Here is a 20,301-nt window from a genome sequence, read left to right as displayed (position 1 = left end):
TAGTGACAAATGTCATCTGCTTTGCCTTTCCTAGTTCATGCTTTATAATTGCTTTAATGGGAATATCTTGGTGGGAGTGGGGGTAGTAGTGTCACAAAATTGAACAGCTTTGTTGCAGGCAGATGTGTGTGAGTTTGGGAGGTGGTGAAAGGAAGCGGTACTCACCCAGGTCAAGGACTGGGTTGAGCCAACGCAGATGTTGGGAGCTGAATATAATTGCATGGATTTTTCAAAGCTATTTCAAGGCTGTTTTGTTATCCCCAGGAGAGTGTATCTGGCAATTTTTGTCAGTGATGGTGCCTAGTTTCCTGACAGCTCTTACTGCCACTAGGTCCTTGGATAATCCACCAAAAGTAATGACTGTAGGTGGCATATGGTTACATTCCAGGACTAGGGCTCTGTTATTGACAAGCCACAACTTAGGGAAAATCACTTAGATTCTCTAAATCTCATTTTCTTCTTTGGTAAATGATGGGGTTGGTCTCCATGGTGGTCTCCATGGTTCCCTCCAATCCTAATATTCTCTAATTCTTTGATCCATTTACAATGAGAGGCCACATGGAGCAATGGAGGGAGAATTGGGCTTGAAGTCAAAAGATATGGGTTGATTCCTGTGTTTGCCACTGACTAGCTGTGTGACCTTCTCAGAGACTCAGTTTTGTCATCTGTAAAAAGGGGCTAGTAATACTTGTATTGTCTCCCTCACGTGAGGGTTAGTTTCATCAAATGACATCTATCTATCTACCTGCCTGTCTGTCAGCTGTCTATTTGTTTGTCTACTATTTACCTACTCTATCTATCTATCTATCTATCTATCTATTTATCTATCTATCTGTTATCTACCATTCCTATCTCCTATCCATATCTCATATTCATATGGCACCTGAAAGTTCACAGAGCACTTTCCTTATAACAAGCTTGGGAGGTAGGCATTGTAAGCATTTTTTGGAGGGGTTTAAATCTGTGCTTTTATCTATTCTCTGGTATAGAAACTCTCTCCCCCAATGCATGTCATCCACTTCTGGGGCACCGAAAGTTTTGGTTGCTTGCTTGTAGCCAGTAAGACTTGAACCAAGATCTTCCAATGCTGACCCTCTATACATTATGCCAAGCTGTGTCCCCTTGTAAGTATTATCAACCCCTTGTTACAGATGAAAAGACTGAGGCCACACTGGTTTAATTGCCCAATATCACGTAATTCGTATTAGTTTGAGATTCCAATCAGCATCTCTTCTGACTCTAGATCTAGAAATCTTTCCATTATATGAGGCTACCTCTAACGCTCATCAAATGCTTTGTAAACATGAAGTACTACATACATAGCACCTGTCCTTTGTTTGGCATTCAGGGTTTTTCACAATCTGTCCTCTTCTACCTTTCCAGTCTTCCTACCCTCTACTCTTCTCCATAAAATTTGTGATTGAGCAGTATTGGCCTGCTTTACTGTTCTCACCTAAGCCAATCCATCTTTGCACTCACTGGCCCCTGTGCCCAGAATTCCCTCCTTCCTCATCTCTGCTTCTCGACATCCCTAAATTCTTTCAAAACTCAGCTCAAATGCCACCTTCCACAGGAACCTTTCTTCAGTTCCACTAAACCCTTGAGGTTTTTCCTGTAAGGTTAGCATTATTCTACTCTGTGTCTTGAATTCACTTATTTATCTACTCCCAGTGGTGGGATTCAGCCAGTTTGCATGAGTTTGGCAGAACCTTTTAGGTTGAGTACAAACAGTTTGTTATTGGGGCGGGGCCTGCTCATGCCACATCTGCAGAGGCTGCTGCTCCATTCCATACTGGTTGTTAATTTATTTGAATCTCACCACTGTCTACACCCTATTTCTTCCTTTCAAATGTGAGCTCCTCAAGGGCAGGACTGGATTTCATTTTTCTTGGAATCCCCAGAGCTCAGTGTAGTGCCTTTCACTGAATAAGTGTCTGGCAAGGAGTCGTTGATGGATCATCATTAGAATGGAAGTTTCTTGAGAGCAGAGACTCACTTTCTCCTCACTGGGAGCCTCATCATACAAGGTAGTGCTATCTTGTCTTTTCTGATCCTTTTAGAGCTTCTATCCATCTTTCCTCTACAGAGGAGAAGTCACCACAGTCCAGTGCAGGAGTTCTTAATCTTTTTGATGTCATGGCCCCTTCTGTATGTTTAAAGAAGCCTTTGGATCCCTTTTCAGACTGTTTTTAAATGCACAAGATGAAACCTTTTCCTCACTAGTCCTGATTTTGTTCCCTTAATCAGTTTAATCATTCAGTTTGGCTTGAGTCTTTTGGACTTCTCTTTTATTCTTCTGCTATTTTAATTGCTATGTGCAAAACTGGACACAGAGCTCTAATAAGGGCCTGGCTACTCGCTGCTTCATGGGTCATCTGTTTTATCTCCCTATTACCAGATCCCAGGATTGTGTTCACTTTAAAAAATAGGGGCATTAAACAAAGTGGCAAGTGACTGGTTTGAAATCTTGGTATTAAAAAGTTTAGCTTAACTGTTTTTAAGGGAATGCACTTTATGGAGAGGTGTGTTTGGGGATTTATTGGGAAACATCTGTTGTGTCAAAATGAAATGTGTCCATAAAAAGTGGCTATGTGGAAGAAAGGATAAAAATCTGGTGCTGAATCAGGGAGCTCTAGGTTCAAGTTCTGTTTTTGGTATGACCATGGGCAAGTCTCTTGATTTTTAAGTGCTGCAGGCTCCCTGGATTAATGGCAGGAGCTAGGAATTCCTACACCGATGTAATCACAGGATTGAACTGAAAAGTACAGAAATAAATTTGGAGGTGGGTGGCACACCAAATCTCTGATTTCATTGTATAGGAATTATCCTGGTGGAAACTCCCTTAACCAGTGCATATGCATACCTGCTCTGCAGTTTATCATCTTGAAGAGTTGTCTGAGACTGCTCAGAAGTTAAGTGACTAACCCAGGGCAACTCAGCCATTATACGTCACAGCAAGTCCTTGAACCGATGTCTTCCAGACTCCAAGACCAGATTTCAATTCACCATGCAATAAAATACAGTAACAGCTCCACCTTAGCTTGAGCTGCCTTAGCTCCCTTTAGCCCCTGTAATTTTTCACGGTTCTTCCTCTATCACACTTATGTCTAAGATAAGCATTTCTTTTCTTATATTTCTGTGTTTTTTCCTCAAGTGCTCTTGACACTCCCGTTGAACTTTCTGCTCTTACTATTTTTTCGACGCATTCAAGGATTGTTGAACATTCTCTAAGACAGTACTGACACAACCCCACTTAAAGTCTTACGCAGACAGAGCGAGAACCTGGGGATTTGCTGCATTTAGATCAGTGGTTCATCCTCCCCGGGATTCTGTCTCTGACAGAGGAAGCAGGGTCTCTATGTCTTCTTTGATATCAAACCCAAAAGATTAAGAACATCCCCCATAAACATCTCTTGGGTCCCTTAATAGCATCTTATGAATCTGTCTTCCATGTGTCTATTTACTTTTTTAATAGCCTCAATGTGTTTTTAATATGAATTTTCTTTTTTATTATAAACTGAGCCTCAACCAAATAAGCATTTCAATATGCAAAGAATTGACAAGAGGATTCTTTATATTGTCCTTATATTTATTTAAACCTTTCTCTGTTTGTATTTTTAGCTTTGCAGCTCCTCATGGGGGCAATAGGTTCCATAAATTAATTACCTTATCTTCTGTGTAAACTATTATTTCATTTTAATTGTCCAAAAGCAGCAAGATGCAAGGGAAAGAGTGTTAGATTTGGAGTAAAAGGACCAGGGTTCAAATCTTGCATTTGCTATTTATTTACCGAGTGACCTTGGGGACCTTGCTGAACTTAGTTTCCATCTGCAAAATGAAGAAGTTGAATGAATGAATGAATAAAAACATTTATTAAACACTTATGTGCAAAACACTGGGGTATAGATTTTTAAAAGTACAGGGAATGCAATTGACTTGCCTGGCACATGTGGAGACTAGATTGGAAAGAGACTGTGGTCTTCGGGGTCCTGCGGTCCTTGAGTTTACCCACCTGTTGGTGGCAGTGGGACATTGGTATCATGGGCTTCCTCTCCAAAGGGGTTGCTTCCATGGCTGATGGCTATGGGAGCAAGGCTGGAAGCAAGGTGGTGCTGTTCCCAGGGCTGCTGGGCTCTGGATCCTGGGCTATGTCCACTGGAACATGAGGGGGAAGTGATAGTTGAGAAGATGGAGGTGATTTGACTCATTTGGCACAGGCTTTCTCCTCTCTCACTCACGTTACCTTGCTATTTCAGCAAGAGCTAGAGACACAGAAATGTATAAAATATAAGCGGGGCATTTTGATGCACACTTGTAATCCCTGCTACTGACAGATGCTGAGGCTGGTGGACCTCTTGAGCTCAAGAGTTCTTAGTTGCAATGGGCTAAGTTGATGGGAAGTTGAACCAAATTTGGTATTAATACGGTGAACTCCTAGGAATGGGGGTGGGGCACTGGACTGTCTAACAAGGGACAGAATGGAGCATTTCAAAGCTCCTACACCAATAAGAGTGAGATTGAGCCTGTGGGTAGTCCTTTACTTACCTCTAGCTTGGGCAAGAGAGGGAGACTCAGTGTTTAAAAAAAATGCAACTCCTGCCCTCAAGAAACTTGTAATTCAGGAGAAAGAGTATGGTTAGAAGGCCCTAATGCCCCTTCCAGTTATAAATCTATGATCCTAGGACCTTGTTCAACTTTGTGGGGGTGTGCCTTATTTCATTTCAACAAATATTTTAAAGCAGTTATTCTGAATAAGGAGTCATACTAAGTATTGTGGGGAATGTAAAGGGAATGACATAAAGAATAATTAAAGGAAGAGGGAAAAAAAGAAGTAAACTGGGTATAGAAGGAAGGGAGAGGTAGAATGGAGTAAATTATTTCATATGAAGAGGTGAGAAAAACCTATTACAGTGGAGGGAAAGATGGGAGGATGGGTGATGGGCATCTCTTGAACCTTACTGTCTTCATATTGGCTCAAAGAGGGAATAATATATTCCATTAATTGAATATAGAAATCTATCTTATCTGACAGGAAAATAGGAGAGGAGAAGATTAAGCAAAGTCAGGTGGGGGGTGAGGGGACTGACATAAGAGAGGGCAGACTGGGGGGGTGTGGTAGACAGAAGCAAAATACTCTCGATGAGGGAGTGGTTGAAAGGAGAGAGGACAAACAGGAGGAAAAATTGGATGGAGGGAAATACTCAATAATCATAACTATGAGTGGGAATGGGATGAACTCTCTCATAAAATGGAAGGGGATAGCAGAGTGGATCAAAAACCAGAATCCTACAATATTTTGTTTACAAGAAACACACCTGAGGCCAAGAGACACACACAGAATAAAGGTAAGGGGCTGGAGGAAAATCTATTATGTTTTAGCTAAAGTAAAAAAACAAAACAAAACAATAACAACAGGATAGCAGTCCTGATCTCAGATCAAGCAAAAACAAAAATAGATCTAATTGAAAGAGATAAGAAAGGAAACTACATCTTGCTAAAAGGCACCATAGACAATGAAGTAATATCAGTGCTAAACATATATGCACCAAGTCGAATAGCATCTAGATTCTTAAAGGAGAAGTTAAATGAGTTACAGGAAGAAATAGTACAATACAGAGTAGTAAATGACCATAGTTACCTAGTGTCTGATAAGCCCAAATACCCCAGACTTTGAGATAAGAATTCAATATTTGACTAAAACTACTGGGAAAACTGGAAACCAATAGGGCAAAACTAGGTATAAACCAACATATCACATCATATACCAAGATAAGGTCAAAATGGGTACATGATTTAGACTTTAAGGGTGCTCTCATAAGCAGATTAGAAGAGCAGGAATAGTCTACCTGTAAGATCTATGGAGAAGGGAAGGACTCATGACCAAACAAGAGATAGCATTACAAAATATAAAATAGATGACTTTGATTATATTAAATTAAAAAGATTTTGCACAAACAAAACCAATGCAACCAAGATTAGAAGGAAAGCAGAAATCTGGGAAATAATCTTTACAGCAAGTGTCTCTGATAAAGGCCTCATTTCTCAAATATATAGAGAATTGAGTCAAATTTATAAAAATACAAGCCATTCTCCAACTGATAAATGGTCAAAGGATATGAATGGGCAGTTTTCAGATGAGGAAATCAAAGCCATCTATAGGCATATGAAGAAGTGCTCTAAATCACTCTTGATTAGAGAAATACAAATTAAAACAACTCTGAGGTACCACCTTATACCTATGTGATTGGCTAATATGACAAAAAAGGAAAATGATAAATGTTGGAGAGGATGTGGGAAAATTGGGACATTAATACACTGCTGGTGGAGTTGTGAACTAATCTAGCCATTCTGGAGAGCAATTTGGAACTATACCCAAAGAGCAACCAAACTACGCATACCCTTTGATCCAGCAATATCACTACTAGGTCTGTATCCCAAAAAGATCATAAAAAGGGAAAAGGACCTACATGTGCAAAACTGTTTATAGCGTTCCTTTCTGAGGTAGCAAAATATTGGAAATTAAGAGGATACTTATCAATTGAGGAATGGCTGAACAACCTATGGTATAAGAATGTAATGGAATATTATTGTGTGATAAGAAATGATGAACAGGCAAATTTCAGAAAAACCTGGAAAAACTTGTATGAACTGATGCAAAGTGAAATGAGCAGAACCAGGAAAACATTGTACACAGTATCAGCAACATTGTGTGATGACCAGCTATGAATGACTCAGCTCTTCTCAGCAACACAACAGTCCAAGATGAGTACAAAGGATTCACAAAGGAAAATAGTATCCACATCCAGATAAACAGCTGATGCACTCTGAATGCAGATCAAAGCATACTTTTGAAACTTACTTTATTCTTTTTGTGTTTTTTTTCCTTTTGATCTGTTTCTTCTTTTACACTGTGACTAATATGAAAATATGTTTTACATGATAGCACATGTATAACCCATATCAAATAACATTTTCAAAAGAGGGCAGGGAGGAAGGGAGGGTGAAAAATTTGTAACTCAAAATCTTGTAAAAATGAATGCTAAAAATTGTCTTGACATGTAATTGGGAAAAAATACTATTAAGAAAGCCCATATTTTCCTCATATGCCTAGGGAACCTTCATTTTTAAAACCTCCTTTTTGGTGTAATTTTTTCAAATACATTTTTCGAGTCTAGATAATTTATATTCACCTACCCTAACTTGTTCTCCTTTGAAGAATTCTAATAGATTTCCCTTAAACATTCGTTTTATTCTTCTTTCCAAAGACAGAGCATTTATTAAGCACTTACTATGTGTCAGGCACTGTATTAAGAGCTGGGGATACATCTTTGAGGAACTAAGATAATGAGTGAAGATACCATAAAGGGGAACTGGGGGTGGGGTGGGGTGGAAGATATATGTGGACATGTCTGAAGAATGGTGTGGAAGCCTGGAACTGAGCAAGCATAAGGACCAGGGAGGACTCTCCAAAGGCAGATCCCAATTTTACACCATAAGGAGGGTGGACAGAAGTGACAGCCTGAGTGAAATGTCCAGGGAGGGGGATCTATTTGATTACATTTTCATTAATCCTATCTTTAACTATAGATTTTAACCACTTGTCAGTAATATACAGGAGAGCCAACTTACCAATCCAATGGTTAGCACAGCATAGAAAAAAAATATTAGTCTTGGAGTTTCAAATCCTATCCTGCCAAATAAAATCTTCATGATTGTTTGCAAGCCATTTTCTTGCCCTCATTTTCTTTATCTTTAAAACGAGGAGACTGTACATGTAAAAAAATATAAACAACAGCTCTTTATTTTGTGGCAAAGAATTGGAAATTGAGGGGATGCCCATCAATTGGGGAATGGCTAAACAAGTTGTGGCATATGAATGTAATGGAATATTACTGTGCTATAAGAAATTATGAGCAGGGAGGTTTCAGAAAAACCTGGAAAGACTTACATGAACTGGTGCTGAGTGAAGTAAGTAGAACCAGGAGAACATTGTATATAGTATATAGCAGCATTGTGCGATGACTGACTTTGATAGACTTAGCTCTTCTTAGCAATACAATGATCCAAGACAATTCCAAAAGACTCATCATGGAAAATGCTGTCCACATCCAGAGAAAGAATTACGGCTTCTGAATGTAGATCAAAGCATACTGTTTTCACTTTCTTTGTCTTGTTTTTGTGGTTTTTTTTCTTTTATTCTGTTTGTTCTTTCACAACATGACTGATGTGGAAATATGTCCAACATGATTGCACATATTTGTTTGCTTGCTGTCTTGGGGAGTAGGGAGAGGAGGGAGAAAAATTTGGAACTCAAGATGTTATAAAAAATGAATGTTGAAAACTATCTTTACATTTAGTTGGAAAAAGTAAAATACTATTTACATTAAAAAAAACTTTTACTAATTAAAAAAATAAAATGGTGGGGTTGGACCAGATGCCCACTGAGGACCCCTCTACCTCTAAATTTGTGATTTTACAATTCTTCGGTACATTGGCAACTGTTAGTGATGACAAGTTACAATAGATTTGATTGTTAGTGATAAGTTACATCATGCAGATTTGGCCAGTAGTTTCAGTTTCATTGATGAATTCCTTCAAGACTGTTGGGTGAATGCCCAGATATAAATTAAGAACATGTAATGGTTGCTTAGGTTTAGACCATGCCATATATTTACCACTGTTTCCTCTAAGACATCTGACCAATATTCAAAGGTCGGTTTCAATCAGTTCAACAAACATTTACTGAGTGCCTACTGTGTGCAAAGTCCTTTACTTTGCACCAAACAGGGGATGAAGATAAATGAGATGGTATTCCTCAAAGGATTTACAGAGAGACAATTTTAGAAATAATTATAATACAAATTGAAGCATGACCTAGAGGAATACAAGGTTCCTGCCATCAAGAGACTGATAATTGAGATAAGTAAGGGACAGAAATAAATACAACATAAATGCAATACAACTTAGAATGCAGTATGGTAGAAAGGAAGTACAGATTGTTGTAAGAGATGGGAGAGGAGAGAGATCCCTTTGGGATGGAAAGCCTGAAGTGGAGATACCTTAACTAAGCTCTACCTGAAAGGAAAGTTTCTGAGCTGGGGGGAAAATTTAAGCGTTTGCTAATGGTTGAAGGGACTAGCGAGGTTTAGAGCTGGTGAGACTTAGATGACACATTCTATTTATATCTTATTATTTAAAGGCTTGTTGTGGGAAAGAGATTTGATTTACTCTGCTTGGCCCCAGGTCAGGCAACTATGGCCTACTGGTCAAATCTGGCTCGCTGCCTGTTTCTGCAGGGCCAATGAGCTAAGAATTTTTTTAATTAAAAATTTTTTAATTTTTCTTTTCTTTTTTTTTGCATTTTTTTTTATTTTTCAGTTTTCAGAGTTGATTTTCACAAGAGTTTGAATTACAAATTTTCTCCCCATTTCTATCCTCCCCCCCACTCCAAGATGGCGTATATTCTGGTCGCCCTGTTCCCCAGTCAGCCCTCCCTTCTGTCACCCCACTCCCCTCCCATCCCCTTTTCCCTTCCTTTCTTGTAGGGCAAGATAAATTTCTACACCCCATTGCCTGTGTATCTTATTTTCTAGTTGCATGCAAAAACTTTTTTTTGTTTGTTTTTGAACATCTGTTTTTAAAACTTTGAGCTCTAAATTCTCTCCCCCCCTCCCCTCCCACTCACCCTCCCTAAGAAGTCAAGCAATTCAACATAGGTCACATGTGTATCATTATGTATAACCCTTCCACAATACTCATGTTGTGAAAGACTAACTATATTTTGCTCCTTCCTAACCTATCCCCTTTTATTGAATTTTCTCCCTTGGCCCTGTCCCCTTTCGAAAGTGTTTGTTTTTGATTACCTCCACCCCCATCTGCCCTCCCTTCTATCATCCCCCCCTTTTTTTAATCTTCTTCCTCCTTTTTTCCTGTGGGGTAAGATACCCAAATTAGTATGTATGTTATTTCCTCCTCAGGTCAAATCTGATGAGTGCAAGATTCACTCACTCCCCCTCACCTGCCTTCTCTTCTCTTCCTACAGAACTGCTTTTTCTTGCGACTTTTATGTGAGATAATTTACCCCATTCTATCTCTCCCTATCTCCCTCTCTCAATATATTCCTCTCTCATCCCTTAATTTGATTTTATTTTTTTTAGATATCTTTCATCTTCAACTCACCCTGTGCCCGCTCTCTCTCTCTCTCTCTCTCTCTCTCTCTCTCTCTCTCTCTCTCTCTCTCTCTCTCTCTCTATATATATATATATATATATATACACACACATACACATACATATATACATACATACACACTCACATATACATATATATATACATAAAGATACATATATATATATATATATATATATATATATATATATATATATACACACACGCATATTCCCTTAAGCTACCCTAATACTGAGGTCTCATGAATCATACACATCATCTTTCCATGTAGGAATGTAACCAAACCATTCAACTTTAGTATGTCCCTTGCAATTTCTTTTTCTTGTTCTTTTTCTTGATTACCTTTTCATGCTTCTCTTGATTCTTGTGTTTGAAAGTCAAATTTTCTATTCAGCTCTGGTCTTTTCACTGAGAAAGCTTGAAAGTCCTCTATTTTATTAAAAGTCCATTAAAAGTCCATGCCTTGGAGCATGATACTCAGTTTTGTTGGGTAGGTGATTCTTGGTTTTAATCCTAGCTCCATTGACCTCCGGAATATCGTATTCCAAGCCCTTCGATCTCTTAATGTAGAAGCTGCTAGATCTTGTGTTATTCTGATTGTGTTTCCACAGTAGTCAAATTTTTTCTTTCTGGCTGCTTGCAGTATTTTCTCCTTGATCTGGGAGCTCTGGAATTTGGCGACAATATTCCTAGGAGATTTCTTTTTGGGATCTATTTGAGGAGGCGATCAGTGGATTCTTTCAATTTCTATTTTGCCCTGTGGCTCTAGAATATCAGGGCAGTTCTCCTTGATAATTTCTTGAAAGATGATATCTAGGCTCTTTTTTTGATCATGGCTTTCAGGTAGTCCAATAATTTTTAAATTATCTCTCCTGGATCTATTTTCCAGGTCAGTGGTTTTTCCAATGAGATACTTCACATTGTCTTCCATTTTTTCATTCCTTTGGTTCTGTTGTATAATATCTTGATTTCTCATCAAGTCACTAGCTTCCACTTGCTCTAATCTAATTTTTAAGGTAGTATTTTCTTCAGTGGTCTTTTGGACCTCCTTTTGCATTTGGGTGATTCTGCCTTTCAAGGCATTGTTCTCCTCATTGGCTTTTTGGAGCTCTTTTGCCATTTGAGTTAGTCTATTTTTTAAGGTATTGTTTTCTTAAGTATATTTTTCAGTATTTTTTTGGGTCTCCTTTAGCAAGTCATTGACTTATTTTTCATGGTTTTCTTGCATCCTTCTCATTTCTCTTCCCAATTTTTCCTCTACTTCTCTATCTTGCTTTTCCAAATCCTTTTTGAGCTCTTCCATGGCCTGAGACCAGTTCATGTTTTTCTTCGAGGCTTTTGTTGTAGGCTCTTTGACTTTTTTGACTTCTTCTGGCTGTATGTTTTGGTCTTCTTTGTTGCCAAAGAAAGATTCCAGAGTCTGAGACTGAATCTGGGTGCATTTTCACTGCCTGGTCATATTCCCAGCCAACTAACTTGACCCTTGAGTTTTTCAGTGGGATATGACTGCTTGTAGAGTTAAGAGAACTATGTTCCAAGCCTGGGGGGATGCTCCAGTTCTGCCACACCAGCACTCCTCCTTCCCCAAGAACCCCCAACCCGGACTGGACTTCGATCTTCAGCAGGCTGTTCACTCCTGCTCTAATCCGCCACTTAATTCCTCCCACCAGGTGGGCCTGGGGCCAGAAGCAACTGCAGCTGTAGTTCTGTAGCTGCCGCACCTCCTCTGCCCCAGGGGCGGTGGCCAAACCTTGAACTCCTTTATAAACTTTGTCCCCAGTAGCTTTTCCCACTAACCTTCTCTGTTGTCTTTGGTATTTGTGGGTTGAGAAGTCTGGTAACTGCTGCAGCTCACTGATTCAGGGCGCTAGGGCCTGCTCTGCCCGGCTCCTGGTCTGGTTGGTTCACGCTGCCCACACTGGGCTCTGCTCCGCTCCCAGCTCTGTGCGGGATAGACCTCACCCAGAGACCATCCCGGCTGTCCTGTGCTGGAACCTGCTTCCCTCTGCTATTTTGTGGGTTCTGCCATTCTAGAATTGGTTCAGAGCCATTTTTTATAGGTTTTTGGAGGAGCTCGGTGGGGATCTCACGCTAGTCCCTGCTTTCCAGCTGCCATCTTGGCTCTGCCCCCTGTAATTTTTATTTTCAATTTCAACTTCTTTCCCTTCTTTCATCCCTTCTTCCACTCAGTGGGAAGACAAGCAATATAACCCATTATACTTATGAAGTCATACTAAACATGGTTTTGCATTAGGCATCTTCTGAGACAGAGGGAAGCAAGAGAAATAAAGGAAAAAATATGCTTAAGAATGGTTTTTCTTTTAAAATAAAGTTTTATTGTATTTAAAAATGTAAAAACCATTCTTGGCTTTCAGGCCATAAAAAAGCAGTATATGGACTGGATTTGATCCTCAGCCTCTAGTTTGCTGACTCATGCCTTGAATACAGAACTAGGTCCAGTGGGTAGAAGCTATAGAAAGGCAAATGGAAGCCAGATGCACTTAAGGAAAGACTTTCCAACAATTAGAGCCATGCATGTATGGGATGAGCTGCCTTGGAAGGTAGTAAGTTTGCCATCATGAGAGGTCTTCAGGCAAAAGGTTGGATGTTTACATGCTGCTAGTGCGCTCATGTTCAGGTACAGGTTGGAGTATGTGGCCACTGAGGTCCTTTCAAACTCCAAGATTCTGTGGTTCTAGGATCCATGGAGCTGAGGATGAGGCATCTTTGGAGGTGGTGTTACTTAGGAGGAAGTTCAAGGGCAGAACCTCGACTATAACCATCTATTGCTTTCTTCAATTGTTTCAGTCATGTCCAACTCTTTGTGATTCCATTTGGGGTTTTCTTGGCAGAGATATTGGAATGGTTTGCTATTTCCTTCTCCAGCCCATTTTACAGATGAGGAAACTGAGGCAAACAAGGTTAAGTGACTTGCCCAGGGTCACATAGCTAGTAAATGTCTGAGATCACATTTGAACTCACGTCATCGTGACTCCAGGCCCGGGAGCTCTATCCACTCTGTCTACATGCCCCATCTATTTCTACTAGCTAGCATTTCTGTAGCATATATAGCAGTTTCAAGATTGCAAAGCATTTTACATATGCATCGCATTTGATTCTCATGACACCTCTGTGAGGCAGGGGTTATAATTATCCTCTCAAATGAGGAAATTGAGACAGAGAGAGGTTAAGTGATTTGCCAAGGATGACATACCTAGTGCTTGAGGCGGGATTCGAATTCATGTCTTTCTGACCCCAAGTCTATCAACTGCAAAGCCTCACTGCCTCATATTGTAATTCCTTTATACTATCCCATCCCCCCTTTTTTATATCTACTCCTTTCTTTTTACTCCTTTCCCTTCCCTCATTCCTTTCATTTCATTTCTGAGGAGCTGAAATAAAACCTGGCACCGAGCAATTATCTGGTGAATTCTGAGATGGGTAGATGGGCCATTAGGTAATCTAAGCTAAATAGACCCAGTTTTTCTTACAAAAGAAGATTGTTTTTGAAGGGGGGGGATGTCTACATTATCCAAATAACTAATTATGCAGATACAGCTTTTGGGGGGCAGCTAGGTAGCTGCCTCATCTTCCTGAGTTCAAGTCTGGCCTCAGATACTTACTAGCTGTGTGACCCTTGGCAAGTCTCTTAACCTTATTTGCCTCAGTTTCCTCATCTGTAAAATGAGCTGGAGAAGGAAATGGCAAATTATTCCAGTATCTTTGCTGAGAAAACCCCAAATGGGGTTATGGACAGTTGGACACGACTGAAAAATGACTTAACAACAACAAGCAACAGATAAGTCTTTGGGGAGACTGGGGCATCTCTTTCCCTGCTGATGTTAAAGAACTGGAAAGGAAAAGTCCAGTTCAAGTGAATTATCTTAGAAGCAGAAGAATGAGCTCAAACTCCTCTGTCTTTATAAGAAACCATTGTCCTCTTGTCCCTCCTAGTAAACTCTTTGACTTTTCCCTCCAGGACCCAGGGTGGAGTGCATGTTCACAGTGACAAGCTCAGAGTGACTTCTCCTGTTTTAATATGGGTCAAGGTAAGAACCAGAGCTAAACATCCTCAATTCCTTCAATTAATCTATATGTGGCACTAACTTGGGCCCTTTACCATCCTGGGTGCTCTCTCTTGATTTTCTCTTCAGCCTATGGAGTTTAAAATTTTCCAACCTACAATAAAAAATTGAGGCAGAGCTTTGAGCCAATGGTACTTTAAGGGTCCACAGTCCCCTCTAACCAAGTGGACCTCAGATCTTCCTCATGATCTGAGATGCCCCTGGTCCTTAGAACCTTGTTTTTATAGGGTTTGATACCCAAATATGCAAAAATACAGAATCTCATTGATTGATAGACCTTGCTTTTGAGGACCGCAAATTAAGATGGCCAAGGTAAGAGTCATTTTCAGTAACCAAGTGGTCATTAGAGATGGTCACCTGCTCATGTTGGACAAGAGAGGGTCCAGAGGTACCAAAGTCAGTTGGGGACTTTCCAAAGAATCAAGGCATCCCACCCATGCTGGGTTCGGATGTGGAATTTGAATAAAACAGGATGGAGATATCTTTATTAACGTTCTTGTGGTTGTGCAAGTAAGCTTCCTAACTGGTAAACAAATAGTGAATGTTACATTAAAGTGTGAGGCCTACCGTAAGAACCTGCCTCATTTAATTATCCCTATATCATTTATGTAAAATATCAAACTGATTAATACTGATTGGAATAGAGTGGGGGGCCTAATGAATAATATCTCACAAGCCTGAAGGTTTTATTTTTGTCATTATTTAGCTTAGTCCACAACAATGAAGATCCAAACACTAGGATTGTGTCTATTTTAAAATAGATGTAAGAGAGGCATTGTGGTTTAGTGAAAAGAGTATTCAATCAGGAGCCTGAAGGCCTGGCCTGGAGTCCCACTTTTGACTTTTCTGTCTCTATGACCTTGAAAAAATCCCTTCACATGTCTGGGCCTCCCTCATTTCCTCATCTGTAGATGCACTCTTATCAAAGGTCCATCCCAGCGCTGGACCTATGCTCCTAGGACACATAAAATGAGGAGACTGGACTAAATGATTTTTAAGGTTCCTTCTACTCTAAACCCTATGAACCAATGATTCTGGCCACTGAGAACCTCAAACTTTGCTCCTGTTTCCCCATAAAGTCAGGTTATTGACTATACAAGAAGTAAGAAAAACAAATATTTTCATATCAAAATTTGGGCCACTCTGTAGTTGATAACTAGAGTCCCTTGAAGACAAAATGAGAGGAAAAGAGGAATTTAAGATTAGTGATTTGTAATTCAACTTGTTTAAAGAGTTTTTTGGGGGTAGTTGAACTTTTTTCTTTTGATTGGTTCCTATTTACTTAATTAATTTATTCCACTGCTTAAGAAATCCCTAGTCATTAGATAATTCTTCATTATCTGCTACAGAGCCCTCATCCATAATGGCAGGCACTTAAAATTTAATTTTGAGGATTGTGCATTTGCCTAATTCTGTAGTTCATTACAATCACTCTTGATTCTGTTTTTCTCCTTAGGCCTTGGATGTAATCTTGGAGAAGATGAAGTCTTCTGGTTTCAACTTTTCTCGAGTCAGAGCGTTGTCTGGGGCTGGCCAGGTTGGTTTATAAAAGCAAAACCCTAAATAACTTAATCATGTGCTGTAGAACTGCGGTGGAGTTTTACAAACCACATAATTACCCTGTTCAGAAAAGGGAACTCGTCTCCGTTGGTAAGAGGCAAATGACTCCTATGGCATTATTACTGGGAAACTGTATGTAGAAACAATTCCAGGTCTTTATAGCTTGTTCTCACAGAAAATGTTTTCTATAGCAAAATGAAGCTGTCTTATTATTATGAAATATCATTTCTGAATCTATTTAGCTATTGATGATCATATTATCGGTTATTACATAGTAGGGGGACACCTGTACTTACTTCCCAGAAGACTGAAGGTGGAAAGTCAAATTAAAAAGAGTATGATGTAGTGGGTAGAGTTGTCGACTTGGTGTCAGGAAGACCTGGGTTAGAATCCTGCCCCAGACAATTAATAACTGTGTAACTCGGGGCATGCTACTTAATCTCTCTGAGGGTCACTTTCTTCATCTGTAAAATGGGATAATAATAGTATCTACTTTAAAGAGTTGGTGTCCTGCTGCTGTGCCCTACTCCGAACAACCTCTAGAGACCATGCCTGAGACAGACTGAGTCATGGGACCATCTGTATCATTTGTATGAAAATCTTCACACATACACACACTCCCACCCCCACCCCAGAACCTCTTCCACCTCTGTCTCTGAGAATTCTAATTACATCAACACTTCTATTGCCTTGGGAAAGGGCATGCCTGATTGTTCCACTCACCATTCTTGTGATTTCCCAGACCAAAACATTCTTCCCTGGTCAATACACCCCTAAATATGTTGTCTTCTCCAGGATGTGAACTTTTGAATTTATGCACTTAGCACAGTTTGATAAATAGTAAGTACTTTAAAATGCTGCCTCATTCTTTCTTCCCTTCCTTCCCTCCCTCTCTTGTTCCCTCTCTCCCTGTTTTCCTCTCTCCTTCCTTCCTCTTCCTTCCTTCCTTCCTTCCTTCCTTCCTTCCTTCCTTCCTTCCTTCCTTCCTCTTCCTTCCTTTCCTCCCTCCCTCCTTCCTTCCTTCCTTCCTTCCTTCCTTCCTTCCTTCCTTCCTTCCTTCCTTCCCTCCCTCCTTCCCCCTCCCTCCCCCCTTCCTCTCCCCTCCCTCCTTCTGTTCATTCCCCCCTCCTTCCTTCCTTCCTTCCTTCCTTCCTTCCTTCCTTCCTTCCTTCCTTCCTTCCTTCCTTCCTTCCTTCCTTCCTTCCTTCCTTCCTTCCTTCCTCTATCCTCCCTCCCTCCCTCCCTCCTTACCTTTCTCCTTCCTTCCATTCATAGCATCATTGTGACAGTCAAATGAGATAATATTTGTAAAGCCCTTTGTAAACCTTAAGACGCTACATAAATGGTAGCTTTTATTATTGTTGTTGTTGTTAATAACACACAGCAAAATAGGACAATCAAGGATAAAAATGGAGCAGAGACTCACTAAAGGAAGTCAAGGGAGCAGTTGCTAGCTCATACCTGAGACAGGCTAATGATTGCATTTGAGCACTGAATTAGGCTTTAGGTTTTCAGGTAATAAGGGCTACACAGTTTTCATTGTTTAATAGTGGAAAAGAAGCACATACATTCATTTGCAGAGGGTTTTCCCCCTGAATTTACAGACAGAAATTTACAACAGATCTTTAGCTGTAATTTTGCTAAAGATATGGAAACTGTTTAAATGGCTTCCTCTTACATTGACCTTCATTCTTCATTTGTTAATAGGGGCTTCTCCATAATGGCTGAAGCAAGAGAGCTACCCTGTCTGACCTCATTTGCCCATAATGGGTGGGTCAAGGGAGGCTACTATTCATTGGAGAAAGACCCAAGATGTCAGAATCCAGTGAGACTGGTGCCTGGATGTAGAGACTGGTAAAAGATAAATTGAAGAGATTGAGGAAGAGACAAAGAAAGCCTCCTTCTGTGACTGGGAAGAGAGCCTTTGACTATATTGAAAAGAAAGAAGTGGGGCTGTGAGAGTGTGTCTGGCATGGCATCTCTGCACCTACGGATCCCAGAAAAAAATCTCTTCTCTATGAATCAAGGGTCAATGACTGTACTGGAGAGATGTCCACAGGCACCATAGTGGCTGCCAAAACCAAGCACAGGGGAGGTGCAAAGATGGGGGTGGGGTTCTTTCCTAACCCCATCTGCTCATACACGGGAGAGAGTGTTTTCTCATTGCTCCATTTATTTCTCTAGTTGTTATTTTTTTTCACAAGAGCTTGTAGGAGGTTGTTCCCTTGTCCCAGTTTTACTCATGAGAGGGAAGAGAAGGGTGGAAAAATGAGGCTGATTCTGTGGCTTGTTTACTCTCTTTCTATTATCTTATAATAAAAAACTTTGCTATCTGAGTTGTGGTTCCTCCATAGTCTGTGAGTAGACATTATTCAGCAGAATGGGGGCTTGAACTTGCTTTGTATTATTGTATAATTAGTACCCTACTAAGCCTAAAGGTAGCAGTGACCTCAGAGATGTCTATGGTGCTTGGTTGTAATTTATCATATATTTCTATATCTACTCTTAATAATCTCTAAAGCTAGTCATAACCTCTCTCTGGGTGCCATTCCTGCATCTGTACCTACCTGGTTGAAATCATCACCTGCATATTCTATAGGCATCTCAAACTCCCTGCATCTATAAATGAATTCATCACTCCCTGCCTGTCCTTTACTCCATGTTGACCATTTCTGTTGATGGTACCACTGAACTCCCATTCACCCAGGCTTAAATTCTGAAAGTCATCTTTTTCTCTTCCCTCTCACTTATACTCAACATACGATCATTTGCCAGGACTTATTGAATTCACATATTCACATTTGTCTTTGCCTTTCCATTCATACTACCATCTCCCTAAGTTCAGACCCTAAACACATCTCACCCTGGTTATTATTATAGATTCCCGGTGTTTGTCCCCCCTTTAGTCTCTTATCCTGTCTAGTCTAGGTTTCATACCACTGCCAAAACAATCTTCCTAGCACACAAGTATGCCTGCTATTCCTCTGGTCAAAAACCTTACATGGCTTCCTAATGCCTATCAGATAACACATAAACTCCTTAGCCTCCCAGAAAAGGCTGCCCATACTCTGGCTCCAATCTGTCTAGTCATATTTCACATTATTTCTATTCACAGGCTCTATGTTCCAGCCAAACTGGAGTATTGATTGTTGTTTCTGAATCTGAGTTTGTACTCCCCAGCCTCTGTGTATTTGTACAGTTCATCCTCATGTCTCTATCACATGCCTTCAGATCTTTGTGGGTCAAAACCCTTCTCCTTCAAGAAACAGCTCAAGTGTCATCTCCTCCATGATGTCTTTCATTTTCCCACAAGGTGAAAGTGACCTTTTCCCTTCTTCAGGTTTTTTTTTACTGAATTTTATCCAAATCCCTCTTGTGCCCCTATCACATCCTAACTCTTGTTATACTTATTGATGCAAAGTAAGAATTGTGGGATATAGGATCATTGAGGGGAGGGATTGTGTTATTTTTCACCTCTGTAAAATCATGGAATTTGAGAGCTGGAAGAGACCTCAGCATCCATCTGGTACATTGTATACCTGAAAAAGAGTCCCTTCTATATACAACCTTTTTATAAGAGGTCATCTAGCCTCTTCTGAAAGACCTCCAATGGACATGAATCTACCACCTCCCAATCTTTGTATTATGAGTACTTAATATAGTGCCTTTCATGTTGGAGAGGGAATTGGTTTGTCATTGGTACAGGAACCTCTGACTGAAGAAATTTATTTTATCAATACAGGTTGTCACCTGCTTTTCCATTTACAACTTTAGAGAGTTTCTTGGGGGCACTAAGAGGCTGTGATTTGCTCAAGGTCATCATCAAGTCATTATATTTCAGAAACAACTCTTGAACCCAGGTCTACTTGACTCTGAGGTTGGCTCTCTATCCATTATGCCATCTTGCTTCTTACCTTTCAAATAGTAAGTGCAAAATAAATATTTGTTTAATGGATGATGACACTGTATTGTGCTAACCTTGTATAAGGGCTGTGTATAGAACATGATATCTTTACTCAGTGATGGCATTTCAATAGAGGTATTTCTGTGGGCCTATGAGATATCACAGTTTAGGGACCTGACACCCTTTAAAGGATCTAACCCAGGACCTTAGACCTTTCAAATTGTGTCAGCTTTCCAGAGCCTCAGATCATCCTTGAAACTGGGCCCAGAGACTTTTCCCTTGACTTCAGACCTTTCTCCTTTGCTGATTTCTTAATTGCATTGATCACTGAGCTCCGACCAAGCCCTATCTTGACCTTTTTAGTCCTCCAGCCTGCTTGTCTCTCCTTGGGTTCACTGGGTCTTTCTATCTACCTGTTCCACCTCTTTTAATTCTGCTATTGCCATTGGCTGCCTGATGAAGCTGATATCCAACTCACACTTTCCTTTTGATTTTACTCTTCTTGCCACATGTGCTAATCCACAAGAGTTCATTTTCAAGAGGAAAGTGTTTATGCAAAATAAA

The 20,301-nt window shown here is 40.1% G+C and overlaps 1 protein-coding gene across 2 annotated transcripts in view; it reads left to right on the top strand.

Annotated features, from left to right (window-relative positions):
• Positions 1 to 20,301, top strand: part of XYLB (xylulokinase) — a 238,427-nt gene that overhangs the window by 25,899 nt on the left and 192,227 nt on the right. Inside the window, exons 3-4 of one of the 2 annotated variants that reach the window (XM_036738114.1) lie at positions 14,168 to 14,237; positions 15,730 to 15,810. In XM_036738114.1, the coding sequence (XP_036594009.1) occupies positions 14,168 to 14,237; positions 15,730 to 15,810 (151 nt within the window). Of the gene's footprint in view, positions 1 to 14,167; positions 14,238 to 15,729; positions 15,811 to 19,699; positions 19,758 to 20,301 lie in introns of those variants that run through there. The other variant, XM_036738115.1, reaches the window with a different exon arrangement.

Source organism: Trichosurus vulpecula, chromosome 9 (assembly GCF_011100635.1).
Source record: "Trichosurus vulpecula isolate mTriVul1 chromosome 9, mTriVul1.pri, whole genome shotgun sequence".
NCBI lineage: Eukaryota > Metazoa > Chordata > Mammalia > Diprotodontia > Phalangeridae > Trichosurus > Trichosurus vulpecula.
The sequence above is the reverse complement of the archived record's forward strand: the minus strand, read 5'-3'. Positions and strand labels throughout refer to the sequence as shown.